This window comes from Habropoda laboriosa, unplaced genomic scaffold (genome assembly GCF_001263275.1).
Source record: "Habropoda laboriosa isolate 0110345459 unplaced genomic scaffold, ASM126327v1 scaffold40, whole genome shotgun sequence".
In the NCBI taxonomy this organism is placed as follows: Eukaryota; Metazoa; Arthropoda; class Insecta; order Hymenoptera; family Apidae; genus Habropoda; species Habropoda laboriosa.
Window position 1 is genome coordinate 200,054 of NW_017100231.1, and position 17,438 is coordinate 217,491.

At 41.8% G+C, this 17,438-nt stretch overlaps 1 protein-coding gene across 1 annotated transcript in view; it reads left to right on the forward strand.

Annotated features, from left to right (window-relative positions):
• LOC108571510 (Down syndrome cell adhesion molecule-like protein Dscam2) overlaps positions 1-13,969 on the forward strand; it is a 60,139-nt gene extending 46,170 nt beyond the window's left edge. The window contains exons 11-29 of the mRNA XM_017933568.1: positions 4,361-4,480; positions 5,873-6,046; positions 6,177-6,327; positions 6,610-6,758; positions 6,834-6,965; positions 7,048-7,348; positions 8,738-8,916; positions 9,018-9,187; positions 9,266-9,404; positions 9,476-9,593; positions 9,674-10,125; positions 10,376-10,557; positions 10,862-11,255; positions 11,507-11,635; positions 11,767-11,919; positions 12,654-12,865; positions 13,086-13,239; positions 13,304-13,406; positions 13,732-13,969. Coding sequence (XP_017789057.1) covers positions 4,361-4,480; positions 5,873-6,046; positions 6,177-6,327; positions 6,610-6,758; positions 6,834-6,965; positions 7,048-7,348; positions 8,738-8,916; positions 9,018-9,187; positions 9,266-9,404; positions 9,476-9,593; positions 9,674-10,125; positions 10,376-10,557; positions 10,862-11,255; positions 11,507-11,635; positions 11,767-11,919; positions 12,654-12,865; positions 13,086-13,239; positions 13,304-13,406; positions 13,732-13,969 — 3,650 coding nt within the window. The remainder of the gene's footprint in view (positions 1-4,360; positions 4,481-5,872; positions 6,047-6,176; positions 6,328-6,609; positions 6,759-6,833; positions 6,966-7,047; positions 7,349-8,737; positions 8,917-9,017; positions 9,188-9,265; positions 9,405-9,475; positions 9,594-9,673; positions 10,126-10,375; positions 10,558-10,861; positions 11,256-11,506; positions 11,636-11,766; positions 11,920-12,653; positions 12,866-13,085; positions 13,240-13,303; positions 13,407-13,731) is intronic.
• The last annotated feature ends 3,469 nt before the right edge of the window (positions 13,970-17,438 follow it).

Sequence of the window (17,438 nt, forward strand, 5' to 3'; positions counted from 1 at the left end):
ATATATATATATAATATCTGAACATATATACCGCCCATACATATATATATATATACATTTATACATATATATATAAAGATACACATTGTACCTGGTACAAAAAAAAGGTTCTTGCGTTTTTTTCGTGCCATCTTTTTCTCGCTCTCACGTATGGTTCTCTCTTCTCTCTTGACCTTTTCCAGTACCCCCTATTATTGAGCCATTTACGTTCCAAGAGGGACTATCCGAGGGGATGCGGACGCGGACGGTGTGCGGGGTCGCGGCGGGTGATCCACCATTGACTATATCCTGGCTAAAAGACGGCCAAACTCCTTTTCCCTTGCCGCCAAATCTCGCATCCGTCGCAAATGTCTCCCAACTGGATCCCTACTCGAGCCTCCTCAGTATAACGAACCTCGCGGCCGAGCACTCCGGCGACTATACCTGCGTCGCCGCGAACCCCGCCGCCGAGGTCAGGTACACGGCCAAGCTACAGGTAAAAGGTAACTAGATGATCGGCGACCCTTATCCATCGTCATCCTTAACCTACGAATTTCTCCACCTCTTGCCTCGCCTCGCTTGATCGATCTCGGCGAGATGAACGCGAAATATTTTTTTTTTTTTTCTCTCTCTTGCCAGACTATAAGATCAATTCGACGCATTTGAGCACAGTTTTGACGAGTGTACCGTTTACACATATCTGTACCGAAGTGTTTCTTTCTTCTTTCCTTTTTGGTTGGTTCTTCGGTTTCGTTGTTTAATATGCTGGATAAGTGTGGTTCGTTTTTTAGTTAACTCCGTCCTGTGTTTGTTTAGAATGGTTTGCGATTATCGCTAGTGTTCGTTGAATTGAAGAAAATGAATGATGGTTTTAGAGGTTTGATTTTGGGAATTTTGGTTCTCGGTAGCGATACCTTCTTGCGAGACTGCGTTACACGTCAGGAATGATTTGACGAGTTTGATCTTTTGCGTTTCTTAGAGTTTAGTACACAGCCACTTAGAATTCTTTCCTTTCTTTTCATTTCAGTAGAAGGATCTTTTGAACGGATTATTTGAACAGTTGAACCTGCCGTATTTAGGTGTACGTGAATATTTTTTTTGCCGATGTGACTTTTTGCCCGTTACATTTTTAATTAGCAGAAAGAACAGATAAGGTCCCGATGATAAACGAAGAATGAAAAAAGGATAGTTCTACCAGAAGAATCGCGTACTGTTGCGATAGAAATATCGTCGAGGTCGAGATCAATCCTTCGAATATTCCAATCCGGCTCCCGAGATGTCCGTCGAACCCGCCTCCAATCCTGATAGCCATAATCAACATCCGTAACAACCACGTCACGTCATAACGCTTTAATAATTCGATTCCTGCGTCACCATCGTTAATCATCGTAGTGTTCTCGCACGGATTACAGACGTGTCCATGAAACAAGACCGATTTTCAAGCAACACAACTAGCTGTACGCGAAATTCTACGCTTCTCTCTATTTGCTAACGAAAAAAAGAAAAAAAAGGAGAAATATTAAGAAAACCGAGTCTGTTCGTAGCGAGATCACGCACGTTTTCATCATCGAAAGAAAACCCCCCTCTTAAAGTCATCGAGTCGAATCCATTGATCCTTGAATGTCCCAGAGTGAAATATCCCTGTCCCTAAGACACAGTGTGTATTACATTTACGTTGCTTTGGCTCTCTGGGAATGCGTCGGTATCTCGTGGACCCCCCGAGGTTTGCTTGACTTGACCGAATAATAAAGGTAACAGTTTGCACCTTTCCTTATTTTTACTCGTTTTTTTCAATACCGGAGCAACCAATCAACCAAGCAAAGCAATTTGGCAAAAAAAAAAAAAAAAATAATGAAACGCAGTAATAATGACGATGTGTACGAACGAAATGAAAAAAAAAAAAAAAAAAATAAGAACGAAACTCTCTCTTCTGGCCTGCGTGCGTGCGTGTATGTGAGCATCTCACACACAGAACTTTTGAATCTCTGCATGCTCTTTTTATACTAACCGGCGAGAACTATATTGTAGTGGTTTTTTCTGTCTGCATATATATATATACTTAATATATATACCTTTATATACGTGTGTCTGTGTACATATATATTATTATTACTTATATATATATATATATTTTAAGTGTTCTTTGATCACCCGAGTACGAGCACGTGCCCACTCTGCTCACGACCAAAAATCTTCACAGAAACCTATGCGCTGGCTCTCCTTTGGGCTCGTTGGAAGGCAACCTTTTTTCATTACACTTCTGCATGCTTTTCTCACTGTCTTTACTATCTCTCTCTCTCTCTCTCTCTCTGTCACTATCTCTCTGTCACGCTACTTTTTTATCTTTCCCACGCGGTCGCGAAATACACGGGGCACGAGTGCAACGGACTTCTTCTCCTCGATCGGTAAACGAAAAAGATACTTCGGTTCGAAGGAAACAAAAAAAAAACACTCGACACGCATGCGACAAATCTTGAAAAGCCGATGGAAAGAAAGAAGAACATATCAAATTTGGAAGATTTTTCTCGTAAAACTGAAGCGATACACGTGCCCCATGGTTTTCACCGCGGTACTTTCCGGTAATTGTAGGCTAGTAGTACGTATTTATGATTAATTAAACTCGTATTTCATCGAACTAGTCGTTAGAAGCGGGTACTTGATATATATCTATATATACATATATATATTATTATTCGCCTATCCACGAATATATCTTTTCGGTCTTCCGCCGACATGCTCTCATCCGTAACCTCACACGTCCTACCCAAACTGCGCCTTTTCTACTTCCGAGAGTTCTACTTGTTTCACGCCACCGTTGAACGAGTATATATATCTATATATATTATACGACGTATTTTTTACTCACACTACAAACACACACACACACACACACGAATGATACACAGATATGACACACTTGGTCTATTACCATTATACACACACATATATATATATCTATATATATATTATATTGTCGCACGCGTTAATGCGTGGCCGGTATTTGCCGTCTTGTAAAACGTTGAAACTTCCCACTCACAGTATCTCGCTTGTGCAGCGTTTTTCACCACCGTAAAAAGTAGAACCCGCCAAACAGTACACCCAAAAAATGACAAGAAACCTCTCTTCAAACTCTCGACACGTCGATGCGCGACGTTCCTTGCGAGTCATCGTTATAACTCTTTACTTTCTCTCGTTTTCCTTCATGCCTCCGTTTAAATGTACGTTCAACTTCACACTCTTCGCTATTCTTCCGTGATTGGTTTGTCGCAATTTAGACGATGCACACGTATAATTATTAGTGGCAGAAGATTTCGTTTTGAGCCGTAGCTAGATATATATACATATACAGAGTCTGGATAGACGCTTCATTCTGCACTGTGTACTTTTTTAACCTGGTTCTGTTCTATTTTGTCTGTTTGGTTTTTCGTTTTACACGTTCTGTTTTACTTTCGTCTGCCTCCTTTTTGGGCTCCGTATGTACGTCTATGGTGTATCGATCGAACCGCTTATTAAACATTGATAATGATCCTTCCGTAGAAGCAGAGAACGAATCGTTGATCTTGTTTCAGTTCCTCTTCTTTATTTTTTTCCGTTGTTGTTGTGTACCATCATGTTCCAAAACGATCCGAACAATTGGTATCGAAGTCGAACATGAGCAAGCCTGCGAACGTCGAGAGGACGTCACGCATCGACTCCGCAAAGAAAAAAGGAAAAGAAAATAATATATACCCCCCACTTCCATACTTTACCTCGCCCAACGAAAAACCTTCATTCACTTTTGTCTTTAATGTCTCTGTCACTTTTTCATTAACGTAAATCTACCATTCTCTCTTACCACCATGTTCTTAACGGATACCTTGAAATTCTCAAAATTCTTCTCACTTCCGTTCCGCGAAACTTGCAAATTTCACCGAGTATAACTGTCTCTCGTGTGGAGATCGTCTCGATATTTACCTACGGATGTCACTTTTTCGAGTAAAGAAGAAAAAAAGAAGAAAAAATAAGACGAAGTAATAAAAAAGAAAAGGAACGATTGATACTCGTCGACGTCAGGCGCCGTCGTTCTGCGTTCTCTCTTTGTACTTATATATATATATATATATCTTCATTCTTGTACAGTGTATATCTATCGTTTTGTATGTACATACGGTATCTCGATAGTGCGTCTCGACGACGTAGCGCCAACACCGTCGACGAGCTCGTCCTTCTTTCGCCGCGCTTTTCACGACTCTCTATCTCTCTCTCTCTCTCTCACGACGTACCTGTCTCTAAATCGCTAACGACCAGTAAAAAGAGAAAAAAAAAAAACAACGAAGAAAAAATTACACGGACGCTAGTCAACCCGGTGGAACCGTTTAAAGCTGTCTGCTCTGGTTTTCAGTGCCTCCGCGATGGATCGTCGAGCCCACGGACGTCAGCGTCGAGAGAAACAAACACGTTGCTCTACATTGTCAAGCGCAGGGTGTGCCTACGCCTACCATCGTTTGGAAAAAAGCCACGGGTGAGAAATTTTGTTTCCGTTGCGAGATCGGGGGTTTCCGTACGCAAGTAGTGTAGGAGTAAGAAGGGGGAAACATAGGTAGGACGCGTTGGGGTAGTGGGTAGCGTCCCGGCTTGCTAATCTGGAGGTCGTGGGTTCGATTCCCCCCCGTTTTTTTAATATCAACATTTTTCTTCGATTCTTACTTTATTACGGAGTTCCGATTTTCCTTGCCAATTGAACGTAGAAAATTCATCTTCGAAGATATCTAAATTAAGATGTGAGTGATTGGTGATATCACCCTTTGAAATACTGAAAAAAAAGTGTCGCTGCCATGTGTTAAATACAGGACGGTCCACGCAACGTGTGCACCGTTATAACTTCCAAAGTATGCGTTGCACGAAAAATTTGGAATAACCTAACCTAACCTTATATCACAGATAACGTTGAATCTCCAACTTGATATTACGTGAAGAAAATTTTCAAGTAATAAAGTGAAATTACTCGTTAGCTATTCGGTATAGGGCTAATAACGGTCGATACTTTTTTACTTACAATTCGATATTCTTCCATATTTTGGTATAGAAAATATAGTATTCTGTTTAAAATCGGTATAGGGCTAATAACGGTCGATATTTTTTTACTTACAATTCGATATTCTTCCATATTTTGGTATAGAAAATATAGTATTCTGTTTAAAAAAACAAAGTTGACCTTCAAATCTCCGAAACGCCTCGACCTATAAAAAAAATTAACACACTACATAGTGTACCCTTTTAAACCATGTAACTTTTGTATATAACAGTCTTCCGTGCAACGCATATTTTGGAAGTTATAACGGTGCACACGTTGCGTGGACCACCCTGTATAAAAAATGCGTCGAAGATCTAAATAACATACGATGGAGGGTTTCCACCTTTGTGAAATCTAAAATGAACGTTTCTTAAAAAATTCTTCCAAGATCTAAATAAAATATGGGGTCATCTTTGAAATATTGGAAAAAATATCCCTTGCTACGTTGAATTTTAAAAATTCGTCCAAGGTCTAAATAAAATATGGTCACCTCTATGTCTTGGAAAAAAAATATTCAGTACTGTCATTGCGGTATTGAAAATATTGAAAGTAAAGTTGAATTCCGACCCTCTGCATTCATGTTTCGTATTACTCTTCGTCGAAGGTCTAAATAAAATACAGCCACCTCTGAAACCTTGTAAAAATATATTCAGTAGCGTCGCTCTGTAGCGTTGAAAAAATACCGAAAGCGTAGGTGAATTCCACCCACTGCATTTACGTTTCGTATTACCGCGAAATTTGAATTTTCTATCAAGCCTTACTTACCTTAGAAAATTCGTACACTCGTACGACCTGCCTGTTTTCGCGACTCAAAGTGGTTCGTTATCTCGCACAAAACAGGAAGTAAATCCGGTGAATACGAGGAGTTGCGGGAACGGGCGTACACGAAAATCCTCAGCAACGGTACGCTGTTATTGCAACACGTGAAAGAAGACAGAGAAGGATTTTATCTCTGTCAAGCTAGCAACGGCATTGGTAGCGGTATCGGGAAGGTGGTCCAGCTGAAAGTAAACTGTAAGTACAGACATTGTGTGAGAATCGGTTTTCCGTTGTTACGAAACGATGATAAATCCATCTTACCTAATGAAACGTAAGCACGTACGATCCAGTGTAACGTGAATTTCTCGTTTTATTGCCTCGACAGCATCTCCATATTTCGCGGCACCGTCGAGACTCGTCACCGTGAAGAAAGGCGACACCGCGACGTTGCATTGTGAGGTGCACGGCGACACGCCAGTCACCGTCACTTGGCTGAAAGGCGGAAAAATTGAGTTAAATCCCTCGACGAACTATCGGTAAAGCTGAGATTAGCTTGAATACTATCGAACGAGACACACCCTTGATACTGCCAGAAACTTGTTTCGTTAAAATGTACAACGGAAAAATGTTACTTGGAACTTTCGTTAACTATCTCATCCGATGTGTATAACACACGCGTTACTGTTAGAAACAAATTTCAAATTGCAGATAAAAATTCCAACCGCTTGCGTTATTTATTTGTAACAAGTAGAAGTTTCAAGTTTTAATAAGCAGAATTTATAACTGATCCTTCCTTTATCGTTATATTGTGCGAAAAGGGTCACGGTGAAACGAGAGGTGACACCAGACGGTGTGATAGCACAGCTGCAGATTTCTTCCGCGGAAGCGTCTGACAGCGGCGCCTATTTCTGTCAGGCGAGCAATCTTTACGGTCGTGATCAGCAACTGGTGCAACTCCTCGTGCAAGGTATAACAATTGATATATAAATGTGAATCAACGTAAATACAAAATTCTTCGACGGAAAGGTATATTTAATTTCAGAGCCACCGCAGCCGCCAAATTCCTTAGAAACAGCAATGGTTGCCAGTCGAAGTATCAACGTGAAGTGGCAGCATAAATCCCAAGACACCAGCGAAGTGACTAAATACATTCTTCAGTACAAAGAAGGCAACGGTGAATAGAATATTACTTGAAAAAAAAAAATTTAAGAATAAATAATACGATAATAAATTAATAAATTAATAAACGAAAATAGCTGGAATGTGGCAACAGCAAGAATTCACCGGACCACCTTTACCATACGCTGCATTGATAGACGAATTAAAACCAGCGACCAGATACACGATACGCGTAATAGCTGAAGGTCCGGCAGGTAGATCAGTGCCCTCGGCGGAACTGATTGTCAGGACCGAGCCACAAAGACCGGCTGGACCCCCGATTAATCTTGCAGCCAGGGCTCTGTCCTCCTCTGAAATTTTAATCACTTGGTCGCCACCGTTGCCTGAACTCCGACACGGTGACATCCAAGGGTTCAATGTTGGCTATAGGGAAACAAGGTAGGAACGTCGAAGCAGAGTAATGTCTTGTACGGTGACTGTGAATTTCTAAGCGAAATTCATAGAAATTTTAATTTTTACTATTTTGTGTATTATTTTTTAAACGAAACAGGTAATTTAGAATTTTTCCAAACTTACAGGAGAAGAGAAAAACTGGTTTACTTCTAGTATAGTGAAGGAGTAATTCTGAAGTTGTCAGGATCTGATTTTTGCAAGGTTAAAATTTCTTTTTCCGTGATGATCTGATTTGTTTTTCTTACACCGGAAAGAGCTAACAATATGTAGGTAATCCATGTTCGTATAGAATAGATGGTTTAACCTTCTAAAAGACTGGTTTAACATTCGGAAATTGTAACGATAGATTGAATTTAAGAAGATGAACCTAAGTCTTAAATTTAAAGGAATTAATATTAAAGGAAATGTTTTATAATTTCCTATTATATAATAAATAATTTATATATATATATATATATTAGGCAGTTATAATTTAATAAATATATACTTAATTAATTAAAATTGTATTTATAAATAAGCAAGACTGGCTTAATACTATCTTTTACACGTTCAAGGACGTATGTCGATATAACGGTATATAATATATTAATATATAATATTTTTGTATACATTCTATAGATTTATACAATCTCTTATAAAATTACGAACTTAATTGACACGTATATAAATTAGTGCATATTCATAAAAGCATTTTATAACCTATAAATAGGCTAGATATCTATGTAATGGTAAATACTTATTTTAATGTAAGTCTTTAATATACAGGGTGTTTGGTAACTGGTGGTACAAGCGAAAAGGGGGTGATTCTACATGAAAGAATAAGTCGAAAATACAGAATAAACATTTTTCGTTTGAGGCTTTGTTTTCAAGAAAATCGTCTTTAAATTTTCGTCGAGTACGCATGCACCCTACTATGCCGTCGATGAATGGATCTCGACGTTCGGTGTACGGTGGCCAGCATTTTCAACAATTTTTGCATTAATAAAGTAAATCTTGATAATTACATGCTTTATTATTACTCATAAACCTACGACATATGGTCTATATCGAGATCCGTTCATCCACGACATAGTAGGGTGCATGCGTACTCGAAGAAAATTCAAAGTCGATTTTCTCGAAAACAAAGCCTCAAACGAAAAATGTTTATTCTATATTTTCGACTTATTCTTTCATGTAGAATCACCCCCTGTTCGCTTGTACCACCAGTTACCAAACACCCTGTATATCCTTAAATTCTTTTTTTAGTATAAATTTTGCAACAGAAAGCGAACCGTTAACGCGTATGTTTATTCCAGAATTTAATTATACAAGCAGTTTGAAAATCGTTTAGCCGTTCAAGTTGAGAACTCCATTACCCGGGGAATCTTCTTTCAGCTCGGTGAATCTCTCGTACAACTTCAGCTCCGTGTCCGGGGACGGAGAAGAAGGGGGTGCAGAACTTCGTCTAACAGGTCTTCGACCCTACACAAAGTACACTTTGGTGGTTCAAGCGTATAATCAAGTCGGATCTGGACCACTTTCTGAACCTTTGCTCACGCAAACGCTGGAAGACGGTAAGATGTACACTCTATTCGGTCTAACGTACCGACAATTACGCGAGATTCTGCGGACTAAATTTTTGAAAGAATACTTCATCTCGAAATATTAACCTCAGTGCCAAGTATGCCACCCAAAGACGTGAGATGTGCTGCGTTAACTTCGCAATCTCTTCAAGTATCCTGGCAGCCGCCGCCTAACACGCAAAGCAACGGTATTATTCAGGGGTACAAATTGCACTACGAACCAATCTTGGCAGACATATGGCGCAGCGTCGACGAAATGGAAGTAAGAATAATTCGTATAATTTTATAATTTCAAAAAAGAAGATCTTGATTAAATCCTTTCAACGCTGTTCTATCTTAGGTGCGCAAGACCAGCGCTTTAACCACTGTCCTCACAGGATTAAGAAAATACACCAATTACACCATTCAAGTATTAGCTTTCACGAGAGTTGGAGACGGAATACCGACGACGGTGACTTACTGTCAAACAGAGGAAGATGGTAAAGTCTCTTCTGACAAAATGAGTAATTTCATGAATGAAAATTTAATAAAATTTTGTATTTGTTCACAGTGCCAGGTTGTCCAGCAGATATAAAAGTAGTAGTTAGCTCGCCACAAGCCCTCTTCATCTCCTGGCTTCCTCCCTTGGAACCAAATGGAATTATCACAAAATACAATCTGTATACAAGGTAAAAGCAACTTGCTCTAAATCATTGTTCAAGTTTTTCTACGGTTATAGTTACACCGAGAATGTCAATTTGTTTCGTAGAATCGTAGACGGTCGTGAGGAACTGAATCACGGTAAAAGAACACTGCCAGCAACGAGCACATATTTCGAAGCGACTGATTTACAACAACACGTAGAATATCAATTTTGGGTGACCGGTAGCACCCGTGTAGGAGAAGGTCAAAGTTCCAAAGTGGCTGAACAGGTACCGACGAATCGGGTACCAGCTAGAATCACGTCTTTCGGGGGTCACGTAGTGAGACCGTGGAGAGGATCTGCTACTTTAGCTTGTAACGCGGTTGGAGATCCTACTAGAGAGTGGTACAAGGGGCTGGCTGAACAAATTCGTACAGACACGACGAGAAATATACAGATCTTGCCTTCTGGAGAGCTCGTGTTGTCGAATTTGCAATCACAGGACGGTGGAAATTATACCTGCCAGGTGGAGAACGCTCAGGGAAGCGACAAGTTGCACTACACGTTGACTGTGCAAGGTAAACCTCATTTTTCAAGGAATAACTAGACTCTGGATGTTTGTGCAATTGTAACATATGAAAATTAACAGAATATCAAATTTCTTGAGATACGTAAATAGCAGCACTAATGCGTAGACAAATGCACCGTAGTTTAGTCAGGAAGATTGTAACGTTAGTCTCGTATATTTTACATATTTTGATATGTTACAATCTGACAATGATGAATGGATACAGAGGAATTATTGACTGGAATTTGGTTTACTTACAGTACCACCTAACGCTCCAGTTCTTTATGTAACAAGTTCTACGTCGAGCAGTGTTCTGTTGCATTGGAAACCAGGACACACTGGTGGTGCTCCACTTACAGGCTACACGTTGCACTATCGGACGACTCATGGTAATCTGGATGAATTACAACTGTCTCGTCATGCCACCAGTCACGAATTAAAGGTACCAAATCCCCAGAAACCTGCAGTCACTTTCTTCATCGCTACTCACATTTCGAAGACCCGATGATCCTAATTGTGGACTATTTGTTTCTCTATCTTGAAGAAATATCACTTTTTAATTTTACACAATTTTTTCTGTAACACTCCTTTTATCCTAACTCCAATAAAGACTGATAAAATGATGTCCTTCATCTGACGCACACGGTGCGTCACCAGTTTCGAATGGGTTAAAGCAAGGGAGTTTATTTAAACATTTCAAGAATACTTTGAGTAAATGATTAATTCGTTGTTTCGACAATTGCTAGGGTCTTCTCTGTGGTAACACATACCAACTATACTTAACGTCTCACAACAAAATTGGAAGCAGCCCATCGTCACCGGTCCTCTCGGTTCGAACTCAGGGCCAGGCACCAGGTATACCTCCAGCTGCAGCTTTCCTCAGTCCAAACTCAACCACTCTAGTTCTTCGACTTCACGTGTGGCCTGACAATGGCTGCCCGATCCTCTACTTCGTGATACAGTACAGGCCCATCAACGAATTCCACTGGACGTTAGTGTCGAACAGCGTGAAAATGCAACGGCGGTTCGTCGTGACGAATTTGCAACCGAGCTCGGTTTACCAGCTGAAAGTCGAGGCTCACAATGTGGCTGGTAGCAATCAGGCGGAATTTACGTTCGTAACGTTGACGAAGGAAGGCGGTAAGCTTGGGGGTGCAACTATTCTTCGTCTAAAATCAATTGGTGTTTGAAGGTACGTTTGATAGAAAATAAAGTAATCAGGAGGTGACGTTGAAAGATCGATTTATTTTGGACGAAGAATAGAAAGACAGTCTATAGAGACCAGCCGAGGAAACGATGAATTAAGTGTAGTCTGGTGAGAATTTTCACGTTGAAAGAATTATATCCAAAAGCACTGTGTTCCTGAAACCTTGCAGAACCGCCACCTCCAGAACTCTCGAAACGCGGGATTGCTTCAGCGGTTCCATTCTACGCGGACGTGAAAGTGATGCTGCCACTGATCGTGGCCACCCTTGCACTAGTCGTCGCTGTGGTGATCGTAGCCCTTCGCTGGCGAAGCAGTACGTTCTTCGTTACAATTTTCGTATCACTTATCATAGCTTAAGTAACATTTAAATATTTAAAATGTTAAAATTTTTGGGAAATTAATTTTTCACACAAAGTGTAAGTTTTCCCTATAATTATGTCTCAGGATATCTCGGTGAGAGAATGCAACGTGCCATGAAAGAGTCCCAGGAGAACCAACAGAACGCAGAGACGCAAAGGGAACGTTACTACGCGACGATTCACAAGGTGGCTTTACAACAAGCGGCGAATACGGGCGGAGGGCCCGACAAGATTCCAGGTGAACCTTTGTTACGATACGGACGACAGCCAGGTTTGGTACTATAATTGTTGTTCAGGTAAAAAATTAAAAAAAAGTCGCACGCGTAGCGCTGTTCAGCCGGGAGTGGACAGACCCGTTAGCGATCGATTGCAGTTCACAAGCAAAGGTGGATTACTTTACAACATCTTTCCTCCGTCACAGTAGACCATTGTCTGTTTTTATTCTGTCTCTTTTACACCCTGTACGCGACCGACGTTGAATGTTTCACTCGTTTGCTTTACCGTATTTTTTTTGTTCAACGTTCTCTCATGCATCGCTTTCACCTTCATTAATCATCCTTGTAATTCTTTAGAAAGGATACACCCTTTACGATGTCATGTAAATTTCGGAACGAGAGTAAGAAGAAAAAGCTACCTTCGGAGATTCGTGAAAGTATCCTGGGCTTGTAGTATAGAGATAAACAGGTTCTCTGTGGGAGAATATTATGAAAAAGATACTTGAAATATTTCTCAGTTAAAACACGAATACAGTAGAATATTTTCTAGTTGTGACGTCGAATGGAAACACTTTCATGTGATATTCTCCTCGAGAAACAAGTTGCATTTAATAGTTCGTATTAAAAATGATAAGAAAGAGAAATGAAGAGAAATGAAAGTAGAGTCGTGAATTTATAGAACAGAACATTCGTTGACACCTAAACAATTCATCCCAACGCGATTTGAAAGGTAGGCAATGCCTCTGATGGGTTACAGAGACAGCGGAGGACATCTCTCCGTACGCTACGTTCCAGCTTTCGGAGGGTGGCGGGGGAAGCCTGGCAGGGCTGGGAGGGCTGGGAGGACTGGGAAGCGCGGCGGAAGCTTCAGCGGCCGGCCTCCACCCGAACAACACTCTTCTACACAGTTTCATGTATCACGAGCACGCCATGACCGAAGGGTGCGCCAGTCCTCCACCTGCCGCGGCGGTAAGTTCAAAGCGAAGTTTTGAAACTTCGAATTTCGTAATACCACAAACCATCACCGGGTTCGAGTTCCACATCTGCGGGGTCGTGGGCGTGGCCATGGACTGCTATTGGGCCGTGGAACTCCGCCCACGCTGTGGCCACGCCTACGACCCCAAGATAGGGAAAGTCGACGCCCCATGATCCGATATCGATACCGTTATGAATTTTTTTTCTTTTGCAGAGCATGAAGAGCGTTTCGTCGAGGAGACGGCAGCAGAGAAAGCAACAAACTCCGGGCGACGTCGAGAGCGACGAGAGCGAGTCTGACCCGGATCAACTTACGAGTTCTCGCACGGAGTCTTCCAACCAGCTGGACGCTGGAAAACTAAAACACAGTACGTCGTATTATTCTCTTTTACATATTTCGAGTAATTTGATCTTTTAATAAAATGTGTTTAGTTCGGGCCGTTTCCGATTTCATTTACCACGGTACGTCGAGCACTTCTTCAGACATCTCACCCATGTCAGAGCAGAAGTCACTACCTCGAAGAGGACGATCTAGGTAACTGATAAATAACTAATCTTTTCTTTTTATAAATATACTAAACGTTGAAGTAAAAAATGCATAGATACATTCGTCAGTTGTAATGTACCATTATCATTCATCGTTCATTCATATTCATAGCATCGTACAGAGCATTCTTTGTTCATGAAAGTCACTTCGGTCAATGCTGTCCATTAATGAAGTTACCATTTTATAAAATCTTTACGAATCCATAAGAGAAAAGCACTCTATACGATCACGATTCAACCAACATGCAAACATCATACTTTCACCAGTAGTAAGATCGTTTCTTTGGCTGTCCCATAAGATGGCATGTTCCCAGCAGGAGCTCACTACGCACACTATTACCGCCGATATCGGTCGCGGAGACCACGTTCGTAGGAGGCAATCAGGGGAACGTGGTGCCAGGTAACGGCGATCGTTCCGATCGGCCGGAGCTCAGCGAAGCTGAGTGCGACATTGACTCCTTGAAGAAGCTGAAACTCGGATTGAGGAGCTCCCTATGGTCAAGGCCAAGCACCCAAAATAATCCTTCCTCCGATTATTCAATCGCCGTTTAATTCATCTTCACTTTCTTCCCCTGTGTGCCTCCCCGTCTCCACTACCCCTATGTCCGCGGTAGACCAAGTAATCCCTGTTCTTCCCCTAACGATCCCATGGTCCAAAACAATTAGGTAAATGAATCCTTCTATCTGGTGTCTCGTCGGAAGTTTCGACGTGGTTAGATTTAAAACGAATGAAAATAAGAAAAAAAGAAAAAAACACAAAAGATAGGACGTGGTGACGCGTAATTAAGCGCGTCTGTTTCCCTTTTTCTCTCTGTCGATTATAGATGAAAATTAAATTATATTCGTTGCTGGAAATCGGCAGATGAATCGCTCATAGATAACGAGGAGAGGAAGGAGCTAGGTCGTGGAATGTCGATTTTCCCAGCTTCGGGAGTCGTGGGCGTGGCCATGGACAAATATACTGGGTCGTGGGCGTGGCCAAGGATCGTGGGCGTGGCCACAGATTCCAAAGGGTTCGACAACCCAATAGGGATCCATAGCCACGCCCCGTAACCCAGTACATTGGTTCATAGCCACGCCCACGACCCCAGAAATCCGAAAATCGAAGTCCTACGACTCAGTGAATGGTCCGTGGCGTTAGGGAATTCGGAATTCGATAACCTAATGATGCTTTGATACGATTACCACGATCTCGGAATAAGAAAATACGAGATCGTTTCGTCGTAAAAAATCTTCGATTACAAGGGTACTCGAGCATACCGTTATTACACCTTTCTCTTCTTTATCTATGACGCAACGAGATATTACATCCGTGCGCGCGTGTACGTGACGAGTGAATGGTCAAGAGGTTGAATGAGTTAATCGCGTGTAGGAGTGCGTGCCAAACGACAATTTGCTCAGACCGCTGCGACTCGTTTGCCGGCGGGCGACCCATTCGAGACCAAAGACTTAATCGTACGAACAAAGCACGGGAAGTCCTTTGGAGCACCAGCGATACACGCGGAAAACGACGCCGTCTCGTCATTCGTGGAATCCTCGCGTTTACACTGCGAGACGAACGTTTCGATCTTCCTTCGAACGTTGCACGATTACTTCGAACGTTCGCACAGTGTGAACTTCAACTAGAGAGGTCACGTATACGAATAGAAGTACGTATGTACTTTAATGGGAAAAAATTTGAAACGAAACAAGGACAACAGATGGACGGTAGAACGCGATTGTGAAAAACGTTTTGCCCAACGTCGATGAAATTAACGATTGCGCAACTGATTACCCGCGATCTAAGCAACGTGTCTCTCCACTCGGTACAGACCGGGAGCATTTATTTTCGTCACACTGGCCCACACTATTCGTTCTACGATTCTAGACAAGTCCGTCGTTATTTTTTGCAACTACGTTCCGCGCTCGCTTTCGATCTAGCTCTATTCAGGCGTCGTTGATCCGTTATTGCGACACGCAGACAATTCCCGAGCAACGTCTCATTTTGCTAATGTCAGTAACCAATCCACGTACATACGTGGACTTTTCAAAGTGCAGTTTTCTGTAGTTCGGTATTATCGTACAAGTGTCGACCGATTTTCTTCTTCTTCACAACGAACGTTCCAAAGCCCGTGCAACGTTCCCAGACGAAAGAAGCGATTCTTTCAATTCGTAAGACTGATTTTCTTACTCTCCGTTCGATTGCGTGTTCCGATGCACAAAGCAGCTGTATAATTTCGTAAAACGAGCAGGCGTCGTTTTCGGCCCTCGATCCGCGTGCTCGCCTGTGTCCAGTTGCGTGGTAATTAGGAATCCGGGATGCGAGTTGAACCAAAAAAAAAAGAAACGAGAGAGCGCCGATTTGGCCCGTTTTACGCAGCTAAACGTAGTCAACTATTCGCGGAATGTTTACAAAGGAAGATAAAGAATAAAACAAAAAAAAAAAGAGGAGAAACGAGACGTCTGTCCGTCTGCAAGACGGACCCGATTTACGTCGAAGGTTGGGCTCTGTTGCATTGTAAAGTTTATACGTACATCTAAACACCGTTGATTACTTTAAGTCCGTTATTAAATCCTAAGACTTCTAAGTAAGGCATTATTTCCGCGTGCGGGCGGTTGCACGCATCCTCTAAAAGAAGAAAAAAAAAAAGAAACACCCGCTCTGTACATTTTTCGCCGTGCCGACGAAACCGCTAGTCTAAACGTCGACGGCGTCCATCCCCGGACGTCCGGGATTCGTTCGTCGTTTACAAAACTCGACATCTCTCTTCGAATGTCGCGCACTTCGATTGCAAGTATACATGTATACATATATCTCTCGTTCGAATCCGTATTCGAATCTGAACACGGCCGTTCTTTTTCCACAGTTGCACACAAACGCTGATTGAAAAACCGAAAGCGCGTTACATTGATACGTTGATCTTCGTTCCGTGTGGCGTCGACGATCGAGCAAATTTCTTCGTATACAGGGTGTCCAAATTGTTTCGGATGAAACTTCGTCAGTGTGTTCTATGGGTATAGATAAGTGAAAAGTGTGGTATGAACATAGGTGGTTTGAAGCTTTATTACGAAGTTATAAGAGAAATACGAAAAACTTGCGGTTGCTATGGATACAAAAGAAGAATAACACAGGCAGAAGTTGCACTCGTCATCTTCGACGATCTCAGATCGTAAACACAGCTCGCGTAAACCGACTAGATGTACATATCAACATTCGTTACCATTCTCTTCCTGTTTCCTATTATCGTTGTAACTTTTTAACGAAGCTTCAAACGACCCACGTTTATACCAACCTCTTCCTGTTTCCTATTATCGTTGTAACTTTTTAACGAAGCTTCAAACGACCCACGTTTATACGACACTTTCTTCTTGCTTGCACCCATAGAATACACTGGCAAAGTTTGATCCGAAACAATTGGGACACCCTGTATGTAGACTTAGGCACAGGTTACGACAGGGACGGACATTTCCCTCGGATAGAAAGCTAATTTCGAAGTTTTCCGTGAAACAGTCGGATAAAAAGTGATGCATATCGATCTAAATGGGTCGAAGAAGAAGGAAAGAAAATCAAAAAGGAACGAGCACCGGCGAGAAATCGCTCGAATTCTGAACTGTTCCCCCTCAGACTGATTTGAAAGTAAAACTAACGCGGTTCTAAGCGTCGAACGCTTGCCATGTTTTTACGCATATCGTGTAACTCACCGGGGTTTGAAAAACGGGCTTCTCCACGACACTGCCATTTTTCGCAGGACTTGCAACACACACTCGAATGTGCCAAATCACGGCCGACTTCCTACTTCCGGAAACAATAATTTTACGATCGGTGACTTTTGTATTCGCTGTCGATAGAAAGTTTTTCGAGATTTTTTAGACATTTAAGCAGGTCTTTTCGAGGAGCTTTACGAATGAATTTGAAAACGATCGTAGGTTTTTATTCGCCAATTCCGTTTGAACGTATTTATACGTACACTCGGAAGAGTGGCGGCAGGCGCACCTGAGTTCCATGAGTGTGCGCGACACTGCGAAGACGAGGGCATAGGTA